General features: G+C 34.0%; 1 protein-coding gene across 1 annotated transcript; it reads right to left on the bottom strand.

The window, feature by feature from the left end:
• Positions 1–990: 990 nt before the first annotated feature.
• Positions 991–15,403, bottom strand: LOC130970591 (pentatricopeptide repeat-containing protein At4g04790, mitochondrial-like). The gene is made up of 16 exons (XM_057896719.1): positions 14,959–15,403; positions 14,549–14,608; positions 13,757–14,401; positions 13,053–13,232; positions 10,672–10,736; positions 9,739–9,846; positions 8,038–8,151; positions 7,355–7,450; positions 6,981–7,079; positions 5,165–5,284; positions 3,878–3,982; positions 2,625–2,789; positions 2,425–2,555; positions 2,240–2,318; positions 1,797–2,014; positions 991–1,710 (listed from the first exon to the last, which is right to left on the bottom strand). The coding sequence occupies exons 1-16, from the start codon at positions 15,125–15,127 to the stop codon at positions 1,524–1,526; spliced, it is 2,541 nt and encodes an 846-aa protein (XP_057752702.1). The 5' UTR covers positions 15,128–15,403; the 3' UTR covers positions 991–1,523.
• Positions 15,404–21,486: the final 6,083 nt, after the last annotated feature.

Raw genomic sequence — 21,486 nt, 5'->3', positions numbered from 1 at the left:
AACTAAAAAAAAAATTTGTAGTCATTAACCAAATTTTTTAATTACTTGTGCAAAATATTAATAAAAATGGAGAAAAAAAAAAGAAGTATGAGCTTATATAAAAAGAAGAGATAAAGAAGACATGTCACATGTGTAGTGAATGTTAATTTATATAATAAATATAAAGAGTGTGTATGAAAGAAAAGAATAAATTATGTTTTATTACTCAATTTATACCTATTAAAAAGACATAACATTAACATTGAAACTATATAATATTCTACATAAAAGTCAAGAGTAAGAATATAAAAAGTATAGAGTAACTTAAAGAAAAATAAATGTCATAAAAGTGAGAAAAAAAATGAAAAAGAATCCTAAGTTATAATTCTATATAATAATCATAAGAAAGAGTGGGTATAAAAGAAGATGATAAATTATGTTTATACCTAATAAAAGTAAAGAATTAGAAAATATAAAAATTATAAAATAACCTAAAAAAATAAATGTCATGAAAGTAAAAAATAAATAAATAAAATCCTAAATTATAATAATGAATCACGTGATAAGTAAAAGCAAAAAATTTAAAAAAATAATTAAAAACAAAAAATTGAAAAATAATTGAATTAGATAAATAATAAATAAAATACGCTAATTATCTACTTACACTGGTATGGTATAATATTAAAAATTAGAATACTAATATATTAAAATACTATCTTAAACTGTGTTTTAATATATTATAAATAGATCAATAAATAGATAGATATGATATTAGCAAGAGATTGGAGGATAAACAAATTACAACGAAGAGTTAACGCGTTTGTAAACATGCTTACGTACCTAGTATAACATTTTGTCATCAAATAATTACGATAGATCCAAAAATTTGTTGGTCAGTTTTGTTGTCAAATTGTATCATGTGTTGAAAACTGGAAAGTTTCCATATTATTCAAACAGAACATCAAAATAGTTATGATTCTACGAGTGGTGCAACTTTTATACTAAGGGTCATAGTCTATCAATTTGATCAGTTATATTTCTGGAATATTACTAGAAATGTTTCGTTAAAAAAATATAAGGAGAATAATAATAAATCGTTAGAATAATAGTGACTTCTTGAACATTCCGTCGCCAGAAGGTATTAAAGAATTACAAGTGATCTAATGTCTAAACTGGTGATACTTGGGAAAATAAGGTGCCTTCAGCTTTCATCTTCTTTCTTTGGATGAAAAACAGAACTTCAACTATGATGGGGGATCAGAGTTCCAATTCTGTGCAAGACATGGTCATGGATGTTAAGCTTTCATCCTTTGTAGCGCAGTAACCACCTTTTCAAGCTGAAACTGAAAAGGTAATCATATGGGGTTGGTTTAACCATGGAAACTTGGGATACATGAGAACCCAATCAAACCATTCTGAATCTGATGCAAGCTAAGCATGGACAATATCAGCATGATTTGACGTAACTAAATTAACAAGAAATGCACCACCCTTCTGACGAGCATTTCTTAACCAAGACATAAAAATTATCTTAGAAAGAGAACTCAAGCCTCTCGTTTTTCTTTCTTTTTTGTTACTTTCGTTTTCGTCTTTGCCACAGAGGAAAGACCAGAGTATGTTTCTTGACAGGCTTTGATGATAGCAGATACCTCGCTGTCATCTTTCGGAATTTTACTTAGCATAAAGTTAGCAGATCTATAATCTCCCGATGCCAAAAGTGCTTGATACATCCTACAACCACAGAAGTCGTTAGTCATTAATAGCCCCAGCAATGAAGCAGATGGAGTTATAGCACTGGAAACTTTTAAAAAACGTACCTCAAATAACTTAGCACGTTGTATGGAAATCCAGCAACCTCATATTCTCTCCAAATCAAACGAGCATTACTCAAATCTCCAGCATTGGTGCAGGCACTTAGAAGAAAATCAAGACATTGCCGTGAAGGCACGAGACCAAGCTCGTTCTTGACTGCCCAAAGCAAGTCTAAACCAATCTGCAAATTTGAGGACTCGGATGTTGCAATTGCAGCAAACACCTATATATACATGAACAAATTTGATGTGACTGGCTCCAAAAAGAGCAATTGTCAAGACGAGGTTTAGGACCAAACCCCTCATTTTACAATACTGCCATGATCCATCACAAGGTAGCCAAAAAGAGTTTCAACTTTTTCAGAATTGAATTAATAGCCAATGGATCCATTTTTCAAATATTGAAAGCAACCTTATACAAATTATGTTGGGAGGGAACAAGAACTCACTTCATCAAAGAGAACTTCCAATACTAGTTCATCACTTTCAAACTTATCCTTGAGTTTCTTGAACAAGTCAATAGCAGAACTGATGCAAAATGCGGTCACGTATAAATATAAGCGCATTACACATTGCAATTTAATTACAAAATGATGAGAAATCAAATAGATACCGAAGGGGAAATAAATTAAACCTTAGATGCTTGTTGTGAATACAATATATGATAACTCTGAAGCAGCCGTCGACCCAATAGTCTAGATCACTCAATTCTGTAAGTAGCATAAGCATCCCATCCAACTCTCCTTTGAATTTGGTGAACTCTTCCTAATATGTCCCTAAATTAGTTAAAGAGCTGAAGAAAGATATAGCAATACTGTGTATTCAGAACCTTACGATAAGACTTATAACAGCTTTTGGTTCCAAATTGTATCCAGCTTTATTAATCTCCTCATATACTAAGAGTGCCTCGGACAACTGCCCATGTGATGCAAGAGCTGAGACAAGGACGCTCTTGATTTCGTTTAAGCTTTTTGCTGGTATGTTCGGATCCAAAATGACCTGCAATATAAAACAAATTTTGTTTAGTTGGATATTCGAAATTGTATCAGATATTTTATCTATAATAAAGATTCTATAAGATGATGCATAAATGATATTAATAACTACTGTATCAATATCTGTCTATTATATGCAAACATGAATTAAGGAAACGTTCGAAAAATAAATTCGGTGTAGAGAAATCTAGGTTTATTTTACAAAGTTACCCTTACTAATGCTCCCATTCTTTTTTTCTTCTTTCCACCTACTCCCATTTATTTGGGGTATAATTGGAAAGACATAATTAATATTATCTAGATTTCTAAAACCAGCAGTTTGTAGAAAATTAAAATTTCAAAAGTAGACAATTATTCCAACATGGAAGCATTATAAAGAATAAAAAGGAAAGGTGAGAAAAATTGTTGCATATTTACAGTTGATGAAGAAATCAAGTTTTTCTATTTTTAGTATTACTGGGTAAGCAAATATTTTGTATCTAGAACCTGCCGAAACACTTATTCAAAGTTCATCTGCAAGAGCTAATTCTACAGTGTTTTATAAGCAAACATCATTTTACAATAAGTAAAATTGCGTGCCTGATGTTATATTGCCAATGTAAGAAAAATATTGCCTGTGAATGGAAAGCAAGAACCATATAGTTATTTGGAATATTTGGAAGACAAACAACTTCAATCAGCTAACTGAATGAGGAGGATATGGTTCATCGGGACAGTGAGGAAGCAGACTTGAATGGCCACATTATATCCGTCGTTTTCTTGTTCTTGGAATTTTATTCCATGATTTTAGTGGAATTATTCCAAGTTGTAAAATTAATGTCTAGGTTCCTAACACTTTTTTTGATATTTGAGACTGCAGTTGCTATAGAATTTTAGTTTTATTTATCGCTGTCCAGATCTCCCCCCCCCCCCCCCCTCTTTCCTTTTTCTTTTTTTCGTTCTCTCTTAAAAGGTCCAAAGTCTAGTGCCTCCAAAAATAACTTCATTTTGGTTAGATAGAATTTACTTTCAGGAAAATGCAACATGGAAGATCAATCAGATATTAGATAACGGTTGTTGCACAATGGATATACATCTCTCCTTCACCCATACCTGTTTTGCCATATCCAATTTGCCACAAGCTGCATATGAATTAATAAGGGCCATAAAAATCGGTTTTGCAAGTGGGATTTTATATTGCTCCATTTCTTCACGATACTGCAAAAATTATTCAAGTTAGCAACCTATAAAGAAGATAATATACAGATTGGCTAAGACCTTTTGTTGGACAATACAGTATGAAAGAATCAAGGAGAAGTTTTTTAAAGAAGCAGAAGTTCCAAGAGGATTACCAAATCTGAAGACTATATAATTGAAGTTTTTTAAAGAAGCAGAAGTTCCAAGAATAAGGAGTCAGGTTCCATTAAAACAAACAAAAAAGTAAGTAGAAGCTGTCAAGTTATAGTTGTGAATTTTAGAATGCATGTTATAACACTCGGATACAAAATTCCTAGTATAACTTAGGATTTTCACTTACATATTATTGCAAAATTGATTTTAAAATTAAAATATTTTTTGTTTGAAATAAAGAATATATCACATAACATCTTCACAGTATCTTTTGAATATAAAAGAGTGTCAGTATCTTTAGAATATAAAAGAGTATCAAATATCATCTAGAAATAGTTTTGATTATATGATTATTTCCTTATTTAACTAGGAATAGGGTTTTACCGTTATTATAAGTAGAGGTTAGTGATCCTCTCTTATAAAAAATCACAAAATAATCAAAACAGAACTTCACTTCATATTATTAACCTATTACTTTTCTCTTTTCCTTTTCTCCACCTAGACCCACAATCTCAACATTTTTTAACATCATTGTACAATTCAGGACATCAAGCAACTTGAGTGATGAAATTTCAAAAACAACAAGCCTCAAACATTCACAAAGGGAGTGCAAATAGATTACCTCATGCCTAAAGGAAAATTGATAGTGTTTTTCTATTTCCATAAGCAACAACAACACCACCACTTTATCCCACAAGGTGAGGTTGACTATATGGATTAAACGACGTCATTGTATTCTATCATATATATCATGTTTATAGTAGACGCATAGATCTTTTTTGACCACCCCGTGCATAGTCTTTTTAAGTCTACTTCTACCTTTCGCCACTTGTCTATGTAACATCTGCTCCACCCTCCTAACCGGATACTCTGCCAATTTTCTCACATATCTAAACCACCTAAGACAAGATTCTATCATCTTTTCAACAAATAGGCACTATTTTAACTTTCTTAACTAAGATGGGGATGTTAATACACACAAAACACACAAAAATGATCAAAACTTGAGAGACACAGAGGCAATGCCATCATACAAAAATAATCTTTTACCTTGATTATATCCTCTTCTGTTTCACAATTACTAATCAAATAGCTGAAAGTCTGTACATCAGGATTAACATTGGCATCCTGCATGTGCTTGAGGACCCTCAGAGCACCACTGATATTTTTCTACAAAAAAAAAGTGAAAATAAAACAAATCAAAGTATGGTGAAAAAGGGAGCAAGTAATTTGAAGAAAATAGGAAATGGATTAGAGAGAACTACTCAGAAGAGCAACATCCAAAAATGCAGGGGTAAAGAGAAAAGAAAGGGCTCTCTAATCCAACAGTAGATTTATCAATATATTACTTAAAGAAATTTTATAAAAGAAAAGAAGAAAAACAAAACAACAAAACAAAAATGGATGCTAAAAGAAACCAAAATTAAAAAATATATAGAAATCAATACTAAGAGATCATCTGAGGTACTCTTTAATATTCTAAGATATCTTGTGAAATATTCTATGTTTTTATAACATATAATGGAGAAATTAAAAAATTTGGTTTTTTATTTCTAATATTTCTCCTGAATATATAGAAATCAATACTGAGAGATCACCTGAGGCACTCTTTAATATTCTAGGATATCTTATGAAATATTCTACCTTATTATAACATATAATGGATATTACCAAATTTTGTTTTTTATTAGTAATATTTCTCCTGAAACTAAAGCATACTAAGCTTATGTTTGCTCCAATCAAATCCTAAAAGGAAAAAAAAAAGGCATAAGTAAGCCAGAATTGCTTCGAACAAAATAGGCCAGACTAGAAATGCTACCAACAAAGTCAGACTAGAATTGCCAGAAACGAAAAAGAACTAAATAGAATTGGTTGGAAATCTACCAGAAAATTGTGTCCAGTGGCAGCAATAGTTGACAAAATGGGTAATAATTATCACTAATAAGAGGTTGCCAAAATGATTATATGGCAACAACAATGACCAAAACTAAAGTGATGATACTGTTAGCTGAATAATCAGTGCGACATTCAATTGCTAGAAATAAATTGTGGCCACAGATGACTTGAGAAGCACTTTAGAGCTGTATCAACCTGTTGGAAAAAAACAGGACTGCCAAAAAAAGAAATCGAGGCAGTAAAGAATTGCTAATGAACAAATCAGGACTGTGTAGAATAAAGAACTAAATTAAAACAAATCAGGACCATATTACAGTAAACACTGACGTTGTACAAGACTGAAACTAATAAGCACTGCATGGGAGTGCCAAAAAATAAATCGAGGATGTTCAAAAGTGCCAAAAACAAACTCTAAGAGGACGTTCAGACAAGAAAACACGCAGAAAAAATGCCAGACAAAATGAGAAGGACAGCCATAGGCCATAGAATACAAACCACAAGTGAGGTACCACAGAAATCAAAGAGCTCCAAATAGTAGGAGCTCCGCAGTAACACAGTGGCCACAGGTCATGGAAGACAGTACCACTTTGATAATAAGAATCTGAATAATAAGATAATACGTTGATATGTTGTGATATTGTATAACAGTGGTGTAATGCAAAATACAAAGCACTACACTGATTATAACATTGATAACAAAATTCTAATCCTAAATCTTATCAAACGAAGACATAAATCATGAAATATAAGGAAATATAATGTGTAATACAAAGGATATGTTTGGTTGGAAGGTAAAATTAATGCAAAACTTTTCATGAATGAGCTCAATATGTAATTTTACACATTTAGGTCATCCATGAAAACATCCACTCCATGTCTCCATTTTATCCCCCAAACACCCTTAACATGTATAATAATCAATAGGAGAAGTCTCAAAGTGAGAATAGAGATATCCTCAAAAGAATGTCACCTCTCGAAAATATCCTGCCATTATAGCATTGTACATGGCGGTAGTAGGTTTGAAATTCATTTTCTCCAAGTCATCAACCATCTTGTATGCACCTTTAAACTGCATCATAGAAAGTAATTGCAATAAATTTTAATAGAAGTCAACATTTATGGCTAGCGATTGACCAACCAAAGAGACCACATAATTGAAAATATATGAGTATATGTGTTTGTGTGTGTGCTTTTTTCTATAAATTATATAGAATATATATGAGATCTCCCTATTCTATTAATAAGGATTTATCTAATATAATACCAATCTAGTAATATCAATGTAACCATGCAAAAAAAAAGAAAGGGGGTGGGGGGAGGAAGGGGGGGTGTTGTACAACTTACATCTTTCACCCTCACGCAAAAATTTACCAAACACCTACATATTTCACCATTCAACTTCAAATGGAACCGCTGTATGATGGAATAGATCCGGTAACCCTTGAATGTTGAGAGAGAGAGAGAGAGAGAGAGAGAGGGTTAAAAGAGAAAAGGATAACTGTCAAGAAGGCTTAAGACAAGTGAAAGTCATTACAGAGAATTTTAACATCAAATAATTAAGCTCTGGTGAAACATTCAGACTTTTTATGTTATAATAGTTCTGTATGCGTAATACAGAAATGGAAAATGTAAGTATAACGAAAGGATGTTTAAGTTGCAAGTCTTGAGATTTTGACAGAAATACAAAAAGTCCATTTGGTTTGTAACACTCCTCATCATATTTGATAATGGTGGCTGAAAGTAATCAAATCCTATAAACCATACTATCCTTTTTATTATAAAATGTTTTTTAAATGAAATGGGCTTAATTAAAAGCAAAAGTTCACTTGTCTTTAATCTTTCTCCCCTTTTATAAAAGAGGAGTGGGGCACAATTTGATAGTTATACACTCAATCACTTACTACAGCAACTGAAACAGTATGGACGAAAAATTTTATGCTGTATGTTGGGAGGAGACAAATACATTTATAAAAATTATAATGCGAAGGGAGAAAAAAGGCAGAGCTGTTGCAATTAATCTGTCCTACCAAAATATGTTCATAGGTTTCCTCACAAATGTGTAATATGGACTGTAACATCCTAGTTGACAATGTAAAGCCTGCTTCACACATATTATCAACAAGATCAAGTGCAACATCAACCTGCATTGAAAGTTAAAATTGTCACTAAGGGAATACAATTTAAATGCATGCTCCAGAGAAGTAAGGATAACTCTATCAAACATACAAACATCAAGTTAGAATAACCCTAAAACACATTATGATCTTTGAAGTAAGAAATGTAAATAAAATAGGTAACAGAAAAGTACCATTATTTTAGGATCCCATTTAGTACATGATTTAGTTACCATTAGTAAGAGTAAGAGTTACTTAAGAGTGAGTTAGTTAGTTAGTTAGTTAGATATGATTAGTAGGGGATCAGTATGAATAAAGAAAATAAGGAAGACAGAAGTAATTTTAATCACTCAGTGAGCCTTTGGAGAGAATGTGGAGCTCTCATTCTTCTACATATTGTAGTAAGGGGTTTTCCTAGGAGTAATGTTCCTTAGCACATAACTAGGTCTTTCCCAGTGCAATGCATTACATTTTCCTAATTCTTGTCTTCTCTAGTACCAGTTCTAAGAGGGGAAATCGACCAAAAATTGCAAAGACCCCTAGAGAGTTCAGCTTCTGGCAAGAGAGTCCAAACCCATGTCAATATAGCAGCTAGAGAAGAATGAAGCTTTCAGTCATATTGGTCTTGGGTCACTGGACTTGATTCAACACCAATGGAGAACACAATTTGGGTCCATGATAGAAAATGTTGAGATATTTCTATTTTGGGGCCAAGCTGAAGAGGAGAGTGGAGCTCTCACCCTTCCAGATATTGAACTAAGGGGTCTGTCCCAAATTCTATGGTTCATTAACAGACTATTCGCTAAGGATTTCCAAATGCACTGCATTTGCCTAATTCTTGTCATATCTGGTACAAGTTCTACCATCTAACAAACATCTTTAAAACGCTATATTTTACTAGGGATGGTAGAAATTAGCAGTTGGTACTTTGACTTCAAAGCAGAGCACTAATAATTACACTTGCAAATTCTTCAAAATCAGAAGCAACTGGTTCAAATCAAGCAAAAAGAAGAATGAGTTAACTTTTGGTAGCTAGTGGGATGGTGGAACATTATCAGCATAAATCCAATTTTGAAATTGCAATTAAGTCTTACTGACATTCAACAAAAAGTTAGGGGTAGAGAAAGACCTAAAAAGACTTTGAATAAGGTGGTCAAGAGAGATTTAAGCATAAATGATTTTTTTTTTCTTGGTGGTAAAGCATCACTAGAGAGATCTTGGTCAATATCACTTTAATTTTTTTCTTTCTACTCTTTCCTTGTGAATTTATATCCTTTTGACAAGACAAGCCCTCAAATGTCAATAGATAGAACAAAGGAAGAACCGGTTGTGGAACTAGTGGAGTTATGACAAGACTGAAGAATAAATTATATGAAAAAATTACTTTATTGAGTGACTCGTTCTTTTTAAATATATGAATAAACAGATTACTATTTCATCATCTTGTCCTATGGTCAGGCAAAGGATGATGCCAAGAGAAGTGCTTTAGTGCACTCCAGGGGTTCTAAAGGTTTTTTTTATCATTTTCACTCTACCATCCTTTTTCAATCTGATGGACAAGGCTCTTGTAACCAAATGATACTCATAATACTAAAATGAAAGAAGTAGCTGTACCTTGCCTAAATCACAGCAATACATAATCAGCTTTTCATATGATGACGATGAATGTAAAACTTCCAATAGATCATGCAAACTCTTGAATTTTGAGATGATATCTTCAACCTAAGAAAAAAGAAAGAAAGAAAATTTTCTTAAAAAGAAATTATTTTAGGAAATGTTATGCGAAACACCACCTTTGAAACTGAAACTTCTGCCCAGATCTCTGAAATAAGATCACAATTTATTAACATTTTGTGATTAGGGGCATGGGAGAAGCCCATTTCCAGCAGCACCCTACTGTTCCCTCATGCCCTCAGAAGTATCTACCAACTTTCAGCAAACAATTCTGCGTAATATATAAATTGAATAATGCATATACTCTATAACTGGATTTAATAAGATATGATCACTTCGGGGGATTTATATCTGCTCAGACACTTATTAAGGTACATATCCGTCCACTGTTCAACTAGCATGTGTACCACTTCTTTTTGCCAACATCAGTAAAAGTGGGCAAAAACGGTTTTAAATCATTTTGGATGCACATCGGTCATTTTATAGATATGGAAAATGGAAAAGTTTGTTTGTCCCAGGTAAAATATACGCAAACTCACGGTCACGGACCAACTAGATTTATATAACATTCACAGTGACTCAAGTCTCAATTATCTTGAAAACGTAAAAGTAAAAACATAGGTCAAGGACTTCCGTTTCGGACATGTTGAAAGATTGGAAAACTATGCTTTATAGATAATTCTTTCTTTTGCTTTGTTTTTGGAAAGGGATCTCTTATCACCCAATCTTGTCTTTCCCTTTCCTCCTCTTGATGAAATTTAAAAAAAAAAGGAGGGAAAAGAGAAGGCAGAAAAATATAGATATGCCGACAAGCCTCCTGACGTCACACAGCATCAAGGACATTACCAGAAGCATTCATGAGAAGTTCCTCACCGCTAAATTTGGAATGCTAACAGCATAATCAGCAATGAAGCCTGAAATATCATCTTCATCAAAATCTGCATTACAGAAAAAATGAATAAATCTAACTACTTACAAAAGACCACCATTAAGGACAACTTTGTAGAGCAAAACACAACTCCCTAGCTAAACAAAAGTACAGAACCAGAACTCAACAGATTCAACATCAACTCATTCTTTCTGCTTGGAAACAGATTTCTAATGTCTTAATTTATGTTGGCTCAAACCCTATTTGGTTTTTAGAATTTAACTCATAATTGGAATTGAGCTTCTGAATCCAAATACTTGAAATGCCTATTAGAAATGGTGTGCCTTTCTAATGTTTGGAGTTGGTGCTCTAAAAACATGCTTCCTTTGGTCAATCCATCAATCTAGTTGCCTACATGGATAATATTGCCATTACATGTAATGATTGTAAAGGCCAAAAGAGATAGAAAGTAAACAATAGAACTAGAAGAGCTGGGGTAGGAATGAACTAGTGTGAAATCACCCCTTCCCCAGTTATAGAATTATACTGGAAATGCAGGAAATTATAGAGCAGAAAAACACTATGGTAGTGTTAGATAGACTCCCATGCTCGTTCCCAATTCTGTCGTAGTTCCTACCTTCTAATTATCCCTTTTTCCTCTATAAAACAAGAATCTCTCTCATCCCTAACAGAATCGGCCCAGGATCACACACCCATCCACTAACTCTTGCACATGGCCTAATTAGTTACACAAGTGGTTCCCCACCATTTGCACTTTTATGTCTCCTATTCATGCTAGTAAAGGAGGAATTCTATTGGCCCGCTGTTGCTGCCTCAATAGAATCTTCTTTCTTGCTCCCACCCTTCTCAGAGTATGTATTAGAATCATACAACAGGAATAGGTGCAATATTTTTCACAGGATTGAAGTAGCTCAATCAAAAACCAAAGTTGTCATCTCTCGAAGAAATATGTTTCTTGATATTTTGGACAAAATTGGGAATGGTGGGTGACACTCTTGTAGACCCAATATTAAGCTTCAACCAGATCAAAGAGATTTGGACGAAAGAAGATATCAAAAGATTTGTTTTATGCATTACATGTATAAGCAGAACATCTTTAAGACAGACAACAAAAGCAGAGAAAAGAACAGGCTATTAATGAAGTTGAGTTTTCAGATTCTATAAATGTCTGACAGGGGAAAACCTCTAAAAAATCATGAGTTTTACACCAAATAGAGGACAAATATCCAATTCTTCCCAAACTTTCTTGTCCACGTGTTTGCTATCTAATATAGTTATGCCCCAACCAAATACACCAATCAGTGGCACAGATAGCACACTACTGCAAAGATTTGGCTTCCTTCCTCCTCCCAAAACCAACTTACCTAGTCAACAAGAACTACTCCAAAGATCTAGAACACCCAACACGTAAATATATAGAATTAGCCATAAAACAAATATCCAACTGATTCTAAACTAGCACTGTACATAATATATATATCATGGGAAATAGACTTTAATGTCTTCAAACCCACAATGCATCATTAGTGTTAATCTGTTAAGCACAACTGCCCAAATAAGCGATTTAATCTTTAAGGAGCTTTGGACTTCCAATGGATGTATCAAGGCAAAAAAGAATTTAGTTCAAAGAATGGGCTAGGAAATTGAAAGTAAGATTTGAAAGAACATATTCTATCAGACTGTGAAGTACCTACTCCTTAGGGAAACCAAAGTTACGAGGGAAGAGCTAATCTCCTTAAATACAACATCAAGAATCCCATACTACCCAATATTGGACTTTGGGCACCCATAATACCCAAGTACCTAACACAGACACAAGAGACAAAGACCTATTACCTAGACAAGGAGACAGGATGACAAAGTTAAAGAGACCCAAGACTAGGTGAATTCCTAAACATGATAAAAACTCTGGATTGAGAAGTTGTGGATAGAAGATATCTCTAAGGATGTGGAAAAGGCTAACTAAATGAGAAGTCTCCCTACATAGAAAAGGATTTTGAATCTGTCTCTCTACACAGATGCAAATGTATGTAAAGAAGTGCCTAAGGTTAACTCAAGTTATAATTACGTGATGACTACGTGATTAGCATAGTATGTATGATCTATACCCTCAATGTGTTGTATATTTTGTCACTATCAACATAATAACTACTTAAGCAAGTGCAATAGTTGGATTATACTTGATCAGCAGTGAATCTGTGTATATATTAGTACAAGAGAATCCAAAACACAAAAAGGAAACAAATACATGCATGCATACATACTAACATACACATGTATAAAGACTCCTTTTTAAAACAGAACAATGATCCTCTTCTTGTACTATTTCAAAGGAGCTTAATTAAGTATAAGGTCATAGTCATACCTTGTGCTCTCAAATCCAAAAATAAATTCTCGGCAAGAGATTCCAACTGTAGCCTTCCTAATGATTGAAATACACTTGCTATAGATTTTGCAGATGAAAGCATTGTTATGTCTATATTTTTCAACACATCTGTAATCTGGATCTTCAGATCACTTTCACAAAGAGCCAATAAGTAATTTTCTGCAATAAGATTTGTTTCCAATTAACGTATGTTAGTGCCATATGTAACAAAATTCCTTTTACAATGGGACGTCAACATACACAATAAGCGAAATTGCATCAATATGTGTCAGGTTAGGCTTGGCACAATCACTTCTATTATTATGAAGCTAGATGCTAGCTATGTCCTGGGAATACCATTTAGCATGAATTTTCAAACCATGTTTCTAATATCTAAGATGTGAACAAAGACTAACTTGTTAATTGCAGTACAATGGCAAAGCACACCCATGTCCAACAAAGATAACAAGTTAAACCAGAATATTTAGTATTTCCATTTCACAATGCATGCCACACAATCCCAAATCAAATGAAGAAGGATCTCTTGTAAAAAGCATCAGCATAGTCTCTACATTAAAATAAAGCAAATCATGAATGTCCCACATGGTACTGCTAAAAACCTGTGCTGTATATTCAAATATATGTTACTGTTATCTGAAATAAACTATAAAAAGTTCATGCACGTGAAACATAGATTCACCAACCTCGCATAGCAGCAGTGTCTTGGCCATCTTCTACGGTAATATATTCACAAATATCCCGAATCATTTCTTCATCTTCAACTCTTATCCACAGCAACATTTCATAGTAACCTAACCGTGAAACTGAACACTCAGCTCCGACCACATCAGAGAAAAGTTGAAACTCTTTAACCATGCCCATGTCTATGACATACCTAAGCAGTGGTTGATATGTTTCCTCTTCTAGCTTAAAACCGCACTCCTTCATATTTTCTAAAAGGTGAAAAGCCTTACTCAATTCTTCTATGGCAATGTATTCATTATTAGTAGTCCTTGCCTTCTGTATACTCATCTTTATTAATGCATTGAACTCTTTCACACCGGTCTCTCGACCCAGCTGACGAAACACATCAAGGGTCGTCCCTGTTCCTAGTCTTTTCGCACACATTTTAACTAACCTATCAAAACGCTCATCATGGCTGAGTTTAAAAATCCATTTGTTTTTCCTCTCACGGGTTAACCCCCTCCGTTTAGTCAAAAGGTAGCCAGGAGACAGATCAGGACACCACGTGAAATCTGCTACTTTTTCCATTTTTGCTTTGCGATAGTCAACTTCTTCGACAACAGGTTCCTCTTTCACGACAACAGGTTCCTCTGCCAGAGATGGACCTGCAAAACGAAAAGGGTGCACAGACACACCCCAAAAGATTAGCATCAACCATTTTAAGATGTCTGGAAACATTCCAAATTGCAGCATAACCAAGTCAAAACTTTTAGTACTCCGCATTTCTCACAGTAAATTTCACAAACACTTACTGTACACTATAGAAGAAACCTCGGAAGCCGTATTATCATCATCAGGAGAATCCTCTGCACCTAAACATTCAAAAGAAAAAAACGTTACTACGAACACAATAGAGGGAACCCGATCATACAGCAACAAAAAAACAATGCATTTGATCACACACAAAGTTCAGTTATTATTATTATTATTATCCTCTTTAGGTGGAAAAACAAAAAACCAGCTACTTTACTCTATTTATTATTATTATTATTATCATTCTGTTTCGCTCCCCCTCAACTCCAAGATACAAAACCCATTAATGCAACGAAGTTCAAAAGCTACTGAGAAATGAGGAACAACGGTAATGGTAGTTAGGGGTAAAAAAAGTTGAGACATGATTGGATACTGTTTGCGAATATGGAAAAGTTTTTTTTTTTGTTACCTCGAGAAGGGACACGGTTGTGGCTCATAGAAGAATGGTTGAACTCAGAAGCATTGTGCTCAGAAATGGAAACGGAAGAGGAAGAGGCAAGTGCCATGGCTTTCCATGCTGAGTGAGAGCGAAATAGGGTGCTGAGGGTGCATAGTTTTCTTATGGTGGAGGCGCGCATCTAAGTTCTACAAAAACGATGAACAATTGAAGATGACGGTTGGGGGTTTCGCTTCTTCTGTTCTTTCTTTTTTAGTTAGCGTGTGGGTTTTAGAAGGAAGTGGTTTGTTGTTGTGTTGCACTGCGTTCGGATTTCCGAAGTCGTGAGGCAAAGATTGGTTATACAAGTCGCTATTTGAATGCAATTGAAGAGTGCAACTGCAAACCCAGCGCCAACAAGCACAAAACATGAATGATATTGCAGAATGGCGTGATTGTGATGGGGTGACCGATGAGTTCAAATGGAGCGACCCCGGAAAAAAAGAAGAAAAAGAATTTGCTATTATTATTATTATTATTATTATTATTATTATTATTATTTCCTTACCTTTCTCTTATATTTGATTTAAAACTAGCCAATTTTGTTTTCTTTATTCAATAGAAACTTTAAAGTCTCTAAACATTTTCTAAATAAAATAAATTTTGCTTGAAGCTTTGGGTGTGAGCCAAGCTATGGATGCCAATTTGACTCAACTTCGTCCAACCCAATTTATTCTGACTTAGATAATGACAAACTTTTTAACTGTTTGTCTAAATTTTGAAACAGATATACGTAAAATTTCAATATTACTAGTATAGGCCATAGGGTGAGTATGCGTAATAGTTGCCATGTTCGATATTCACGACACCCACAAACACACAAGCATGTATATAATGATATACTATCATTTTTAATCCTTAGTTCCTTAGTCCTTATAAATAGATGTTGTTGGATGTGTGTGATTCAAATATTATTTTATTATAAAAATTCTATTTCGATAAAAATTAAAGATACTCAAAAAAAAGTGAAAATTGAAATGTTAGTATTTTGATTTTTTAGAATTAAACTTATTTAAAAATAGTTTTTCAAACTTTAAATTAAATATAAAAATATAATATTCCCATTTTAAATTCTTCCAACCACATACACCTCCTGTTAGCTCTCGTATGGTATTTATGACTATTTTTTTGTTTTATACATTTTATCTTCGCCTCTCTGTTTTTTTCTTTATCTATTTCTATTTAGATTTTTTTCGTCATTGTCTGCCAGTTTTACTTCACTTTTTTCGTCATCTCTTATTCTTTTCTAATTACTTAAATTTAAATTATTTGTCATTGTTCTAATTGTAGTTTTCTAAATTGAAAATACATCATCAACTTATTTTGGACAAGTAAAAAAGGTTAATCCTACAGTATCTTAAATTGAGTTTTAATTATTAAGGAATTTAAATATAATTTAATAGAAAAATTTAGATAATCAATTTTTAGTAAGTCAACATTAGAAGAATTTTATTTAAGAATTTATAATTTAAGGTCTAAAATGATGGGTTTATGATTTAGGATGTATAATTTAATATAAATTCTAATTTGTAAAAAGTTGGCTGATGTTGGTTTAAAAATATTGGTAACCTAGCATTATATAAATTAATAATTTCATTAATTGTTATCTATGTTTACTCAAGTGTTTAATGTACTAAGAAATTTTTTTATAAATAATATAAGTAAATAAGGTGAAATAAGAACGTGAGAAAATCCTAAATAACCTCAAAAATCGAATATGAGCAAACAATTCACCTCTAAAACACGACTTCAAAAGACAACCAACCATGATTCTAAAAATTGAATTAGACTATCGGCCGAATAAAATATTCTGTGATCTCGTATGTAATTTGATTTGGTTAAGTAGAAAACCTCAAAAGGGTTAACCACAAAAGCGCCCCCAAAAGTTTTTTGCGCTAACAAAAATATCCTCAAATTTTGTTAACAAAAATATCCTTAATAAATTTAAAAACATTATCAAGGTGCTCATACGTAAAGAAGGATTTCTCCATCAACGAAATTGGCTAAGGTTATAAATGAAAATGGAGAGATGGTATACTGAGTAATGATATGGCATTGTTAAACCCCCCCCCCCCCAAATTATACCTAATCTAATTGCAACCACCATCTCTTCTCCCTCTTCCCACCTCCTCACCCTCTACTCCTTCTCCTCCCTCGCCATCTATGCCATCCACACCTAGGATGCCTCTATCACCTCGTCTTCCGATGCCATCAACATCAAGCTCCATTCAATTCTGCACCTCTATTAGTGATCATCCACAAAGCAGCCATATCAGAGCCCTCATTGAAGATATTAATCTACCTAACACTACACGTCACTACAGGATCTAAAGGTCACCAGACTCCCAACCTGCGTTTGTTTCTGTAGATGTAGTGGCAGAGGACGAGAAGAATACAAGGTTCTGGAAGGGGAGAACAAGGGTGGTGTTAGAGATATTGGTGGATCTGATGAGAGGAAAAAATTGGTTTCTTCACTGTCACCAGAACCACGGTCAACAACATTGTTTCGGTGCTTCATCTGCCTCCATTTTTGCTTCTTAGTTGAAGTCTCCAACTTCTATCAGAGTTAGAATCAAATCCAAGGTAAGTATCAGAAGAAAGCGACTTTGACAAATCCAAGGTAAGTGATGAACGACCAAATTGCATAGGTTGAAAATTTGATTATCAAAATGGAATTGGCGTTGTGAGTATAGTCCTAACCCAACACATTGACCGTCGATCAAATGTTATCACAATTCAAACCAAATATAAACCGGGAGTGTTTAATTCCCGGGTCGTCTCCCAAGGAAGCACTTAAGAGACAATGAGTGTGCAAATTCCGGTTGTAGTGATCCAGGGGTTGCCAATGAAAAAATGAACATATAAAACAATAAAAGAACATGCAAAATTGTAATGATTGAATTAATGAAGAAATTAAAGAACCGACTATGTAATATAAACAAGTAAAGTATAAAAGAGATTAACATAGCAATGTATGAAAGATTGAAAGCATAAAAAAGGGTTTTGGCTTGGAGTGAGCTAAGGGTTCTTTTCTTGTTGGAACCAACTATGCCAATTATGTTGGATTAATCTCACTTGATCAACCCTCACATCGGAAGGTAAGTTAAATGAGTATAAGTGTTCTTAACCCGCAAATCCTAAATTGCTTGCTAATTGCCTTAGCAACAACTTAGCGTTAGTGGGAACAAGAACAATTAACAACCCAAGAATTGACACTAAATGTTGGACATTCCAACTCTAGGAATGCAAGTGCTCACTTTACCCAAGCCAAGAGACAAAAATTTAGCCTAAAATTATGTTTGACATTTTGTCAAACACTTGGTGGGCAAAAAGCTTAAACATGAGAAAAATGAGAAATAATTTGAAACCAAAAGCAACAATTGATCTCAATCAACAAAAATAGCATAAGAAAGCATAGAACAAACATCAAACACCAAATTCATCAACAAGAAAGTGAAATTGCAAAAGAGAAGCAAAATTGAACTATAACTTGAATTAGAAGAAAGAGTAATAACAATATAACTAAAAAGAGTAATAACAAGAGAATACTTACAATGAGATTAGCAAAATCTAATGATAAAAAATGGAAATGGCACTTGGAATGTAAAACCCTAATAAAACCCTAATGGAGAAGATAAGAAACTTAGAGAAAACTAAAAATAAAAAGCTTTCTATTCTACTCCTAAAAATTATACTAATGCTATGCTATGTTGTGTGTCTCATTTCCCCTCCAATATGAGCTAAAAAACTTCAGAAATGGGCTCCCAAATCCTTGAAATCGTGAATCACGTACTTTTCTAATGAGGTCATGCGCGGACACCTGTGCGAACGCACAGACGTGTACGTCCGCACACTTTGCAAAATTCTCAACATGTGCGTACGCATGAGTAGCTGTGCGCACGCACATTAGGCGATGCTTGACTGGACGTGCGACGCGCTCGAAACAATCTATGCGCTCTGCTTGGACTCCTGTGCGGACGCACAAGAGGCTGTACTCACGTACACGTCTCTGAGCTCAACTCCTTTGATTCTTCAAGTTTCTTCCACTTTGCAAGCTCTTCTTCCATTTTCTCCACTCCATTCTTACCTTATACACCTGAAATCACTCACAAACACATCAAGATATCAAATGGAAGGCAATTGGAATAAAAATAGATCAAACTAAGCACAAAAGAGCATTTTTTCATAACCAAGCAAATTTTGGAGGAAGATTCAAAAACATGCTATTAAAGGGAATAAGTGCAAGTTTATATGATGAAATCCATTCAATCTTAACCAAAATTCATCATCAATTACGGATTCATCAGTAAGTATCAGAAGAAAGCAACTTTGTCAAAGTTTGATTGTGTTGGGGAGTTTGTTTGTTTCTTTTGCCGCTCTTGGTCCAGTCATCGAGTTTATCATTATTCATGAGAACCAGTTGTGAGATTCCTCTACTAATGCATTTTACCTTTTTTATTTTGAAAAAAAATCAAAAAAATGCTGAATACCGTTGAGTTTACTGGCGGAATACTGAAAATAATCTACCAATAAACATATTACCGTCGAATTTTTCAAATTTGCCGTTGAAAAAAATCCGATGGTATAACCCTCGTCAATTCGACGGTAGTTATCGGTGGATTCTGCGATAGATTCTTTGACTCAAAATATATTTGGCTACCGGTGAAAATTTTTCGCCAGTAATTTTGGCGCCACACTTTATTGTTTCGTGCCACTTACCGTTGGATTTTTTCTCCGGTAAATCCAATGGTAAATTCAATATACAATTAATAGTCAAATTCTAAATAAGAGAAATCAAATAAGAATTTTATTAAATATCAAGTGTACGTATAAAATAATAAGTCAAATAAATAAGATACAATCAAATAGAGCAGAACAAAACCTTAATCACTACAGATACTGATAGTCATCGTCACCATCCCACTGGTCCTACAGAGGCAGCGATCTAGGCGGTGATATCGGTGCCTGCTCGTGATACACCACCATCTGTTGCTGCATCTACTGAATCCGCTCCAACTCATGTCTAAGCTCCAGCCTAACAAAATCTGTGCCTGACACGCGTATGAGGATCTCGTTATACCTCTTCTTAGACTGTTGTAGCTGCTGAGCTTGTTGGTGAAGGCTCTGGGTGAGATTCTGCACGTGCTCCATCAAATCGATGATGTCCTCGGGATCGACAGGGCTGGTGGCAGAGGCAGATGAAGCCCTCAATATAGAGGTGCGAAGGTTGTTGGCAAAAAATAATCCCAGCTCGTAGGCGTGATTCTTTTACGGTTCAAATGCAGTCTTGCGCCAAACCGTATCAGGATCGATGACTGAATCAGCAAAGTTATTGTCGTCCTCTCCAATATGCTGATATTGTTGGGTTGTAGCCTCCAATTCCTGCGTGTAGGACTCCTGTGTAACACATTTTATGATTAGAATGATAGTTAATTGAAAACGAATACATGTTAAACTTTATATCACATGACGTTTACTCACATAATAATCTGTAAACTACTGATCAGCAAATCTCTCCTTGTTCTCCTTCAAGATGTGAGTATATTTGAAAGTCTCCGCCATCATCACATCACGATCCAACAACTTAGACTACATATATTGAAACAATATGTTAAAGGTTTAATTACTCTGTTGGTCCCTATAGTTTCGCAAAATTTTCAATTTGGTCCCTATACTTTTTTTCTTTTTAATTGAGTCCTTGCACTAAATTTTTTTTTTAATTGGGTCCCTACACTTTTTTTCCCTTTTATGTAAGTCCTTTAACCAATTCTTTTTTTTAGTTGGTCCCTATAAAATTAAGCCAATTACTACTAAAAGGGACTTAATTGAAAAAAAAATGTAGTGCAGGGACCCAATTAAAAAGAAAAAAAGTATAGGGACCTAATTGAAAATTTCATGAAACTATAGGGACCAACAAAGTAATTAAACCTATGTTAAATTAAGTAATAATGACATTATGTGTCGAAGACAAAACGAACTTAACAACAAAATAAAAAAAGTTACATACTAGCCTGGCCTTTGTCTCATGAAAATTACTCACCCGTTAGTATACTTCGACAACATCGCCGATGCACTGTTAGCTCTGTTTGTGGCTCGGCGATACTTGAACCCCTCATCAGTCTCCCAGTAGATGTAGAGAGCCTTTTTAACATCCGAGAAAAGCCACTGAGTGAGGTGGCAGTGCCTCTCACATATGTCCAGAAATATCTGCTGAAGCCGCTTAGCCATCTAATGGTCGAAGATCTTCTTGATTATAGTATCATGGGTCTTCTCCCATATAAATTTCTCTTGCACAAAAAAATATTTAGCACTAGTTAATCGAAATTAAATATATAATTAAACCAAATAAAAGATATAAGGATAAAGTATATTTTTTGTCCTTAAAATTTGCTAAAAAATTTTAAAATGCCCCTAAGTTTTATTTTGTTTCAATTTTGTCCTAGAAATTTTTTATTTGCATTAAATTTACCTGTAACGACTAATTTTTCAAAAAAATTATGA

This window comes from Arachis stenosperma, chromosome 3, assembly GCF_014773155.1.
Source record: "Arachis stenosperma cultivar V10309 chromosome 3, arast.V10309.gnm1.PFL2, whole genome shotgun sequence".
NCBI classification, from domain to species: Eukaryota; Viridiplantae; Streptophyta; class Magnoliopsida; order Fabales; family Fabaceae; genus Arachis; species Arachis stenosperma.
The sequence above is the reverse complement of the archived record's forward strand: the minus strand, read 5'-3'. Positions and strand labels throughout refer to the sequence as shown.

What these genes read in the sequence shown, in the direction of transcription:
- LOC130970591 (XM_057896719.1), bottom strand. Translation starts at nt 15,127, where the DNA reads ATGCGCGCCTCCACCATAAGAAAACTATGCACCCTCAGCACCCTATTT. An exon ending in TGGAAGTTCTCTTTGATGAA is followed by an intron (nt 2,015 to 2,239) that starts GTGAGTTCTTGT and finishes ATGTATATATAG; the next exon opens with GTGTTTGCTGCAATTGCAAC. An exon ending in AACGTGCTAAGTTATTTGAG is followed by an intron (nt 1,711 to 1,796) that starts GTACGTTTTTTA and finishes CTGTGGTTGTAG; the next exon opens with GATGTATCAAGCACTTTTGG.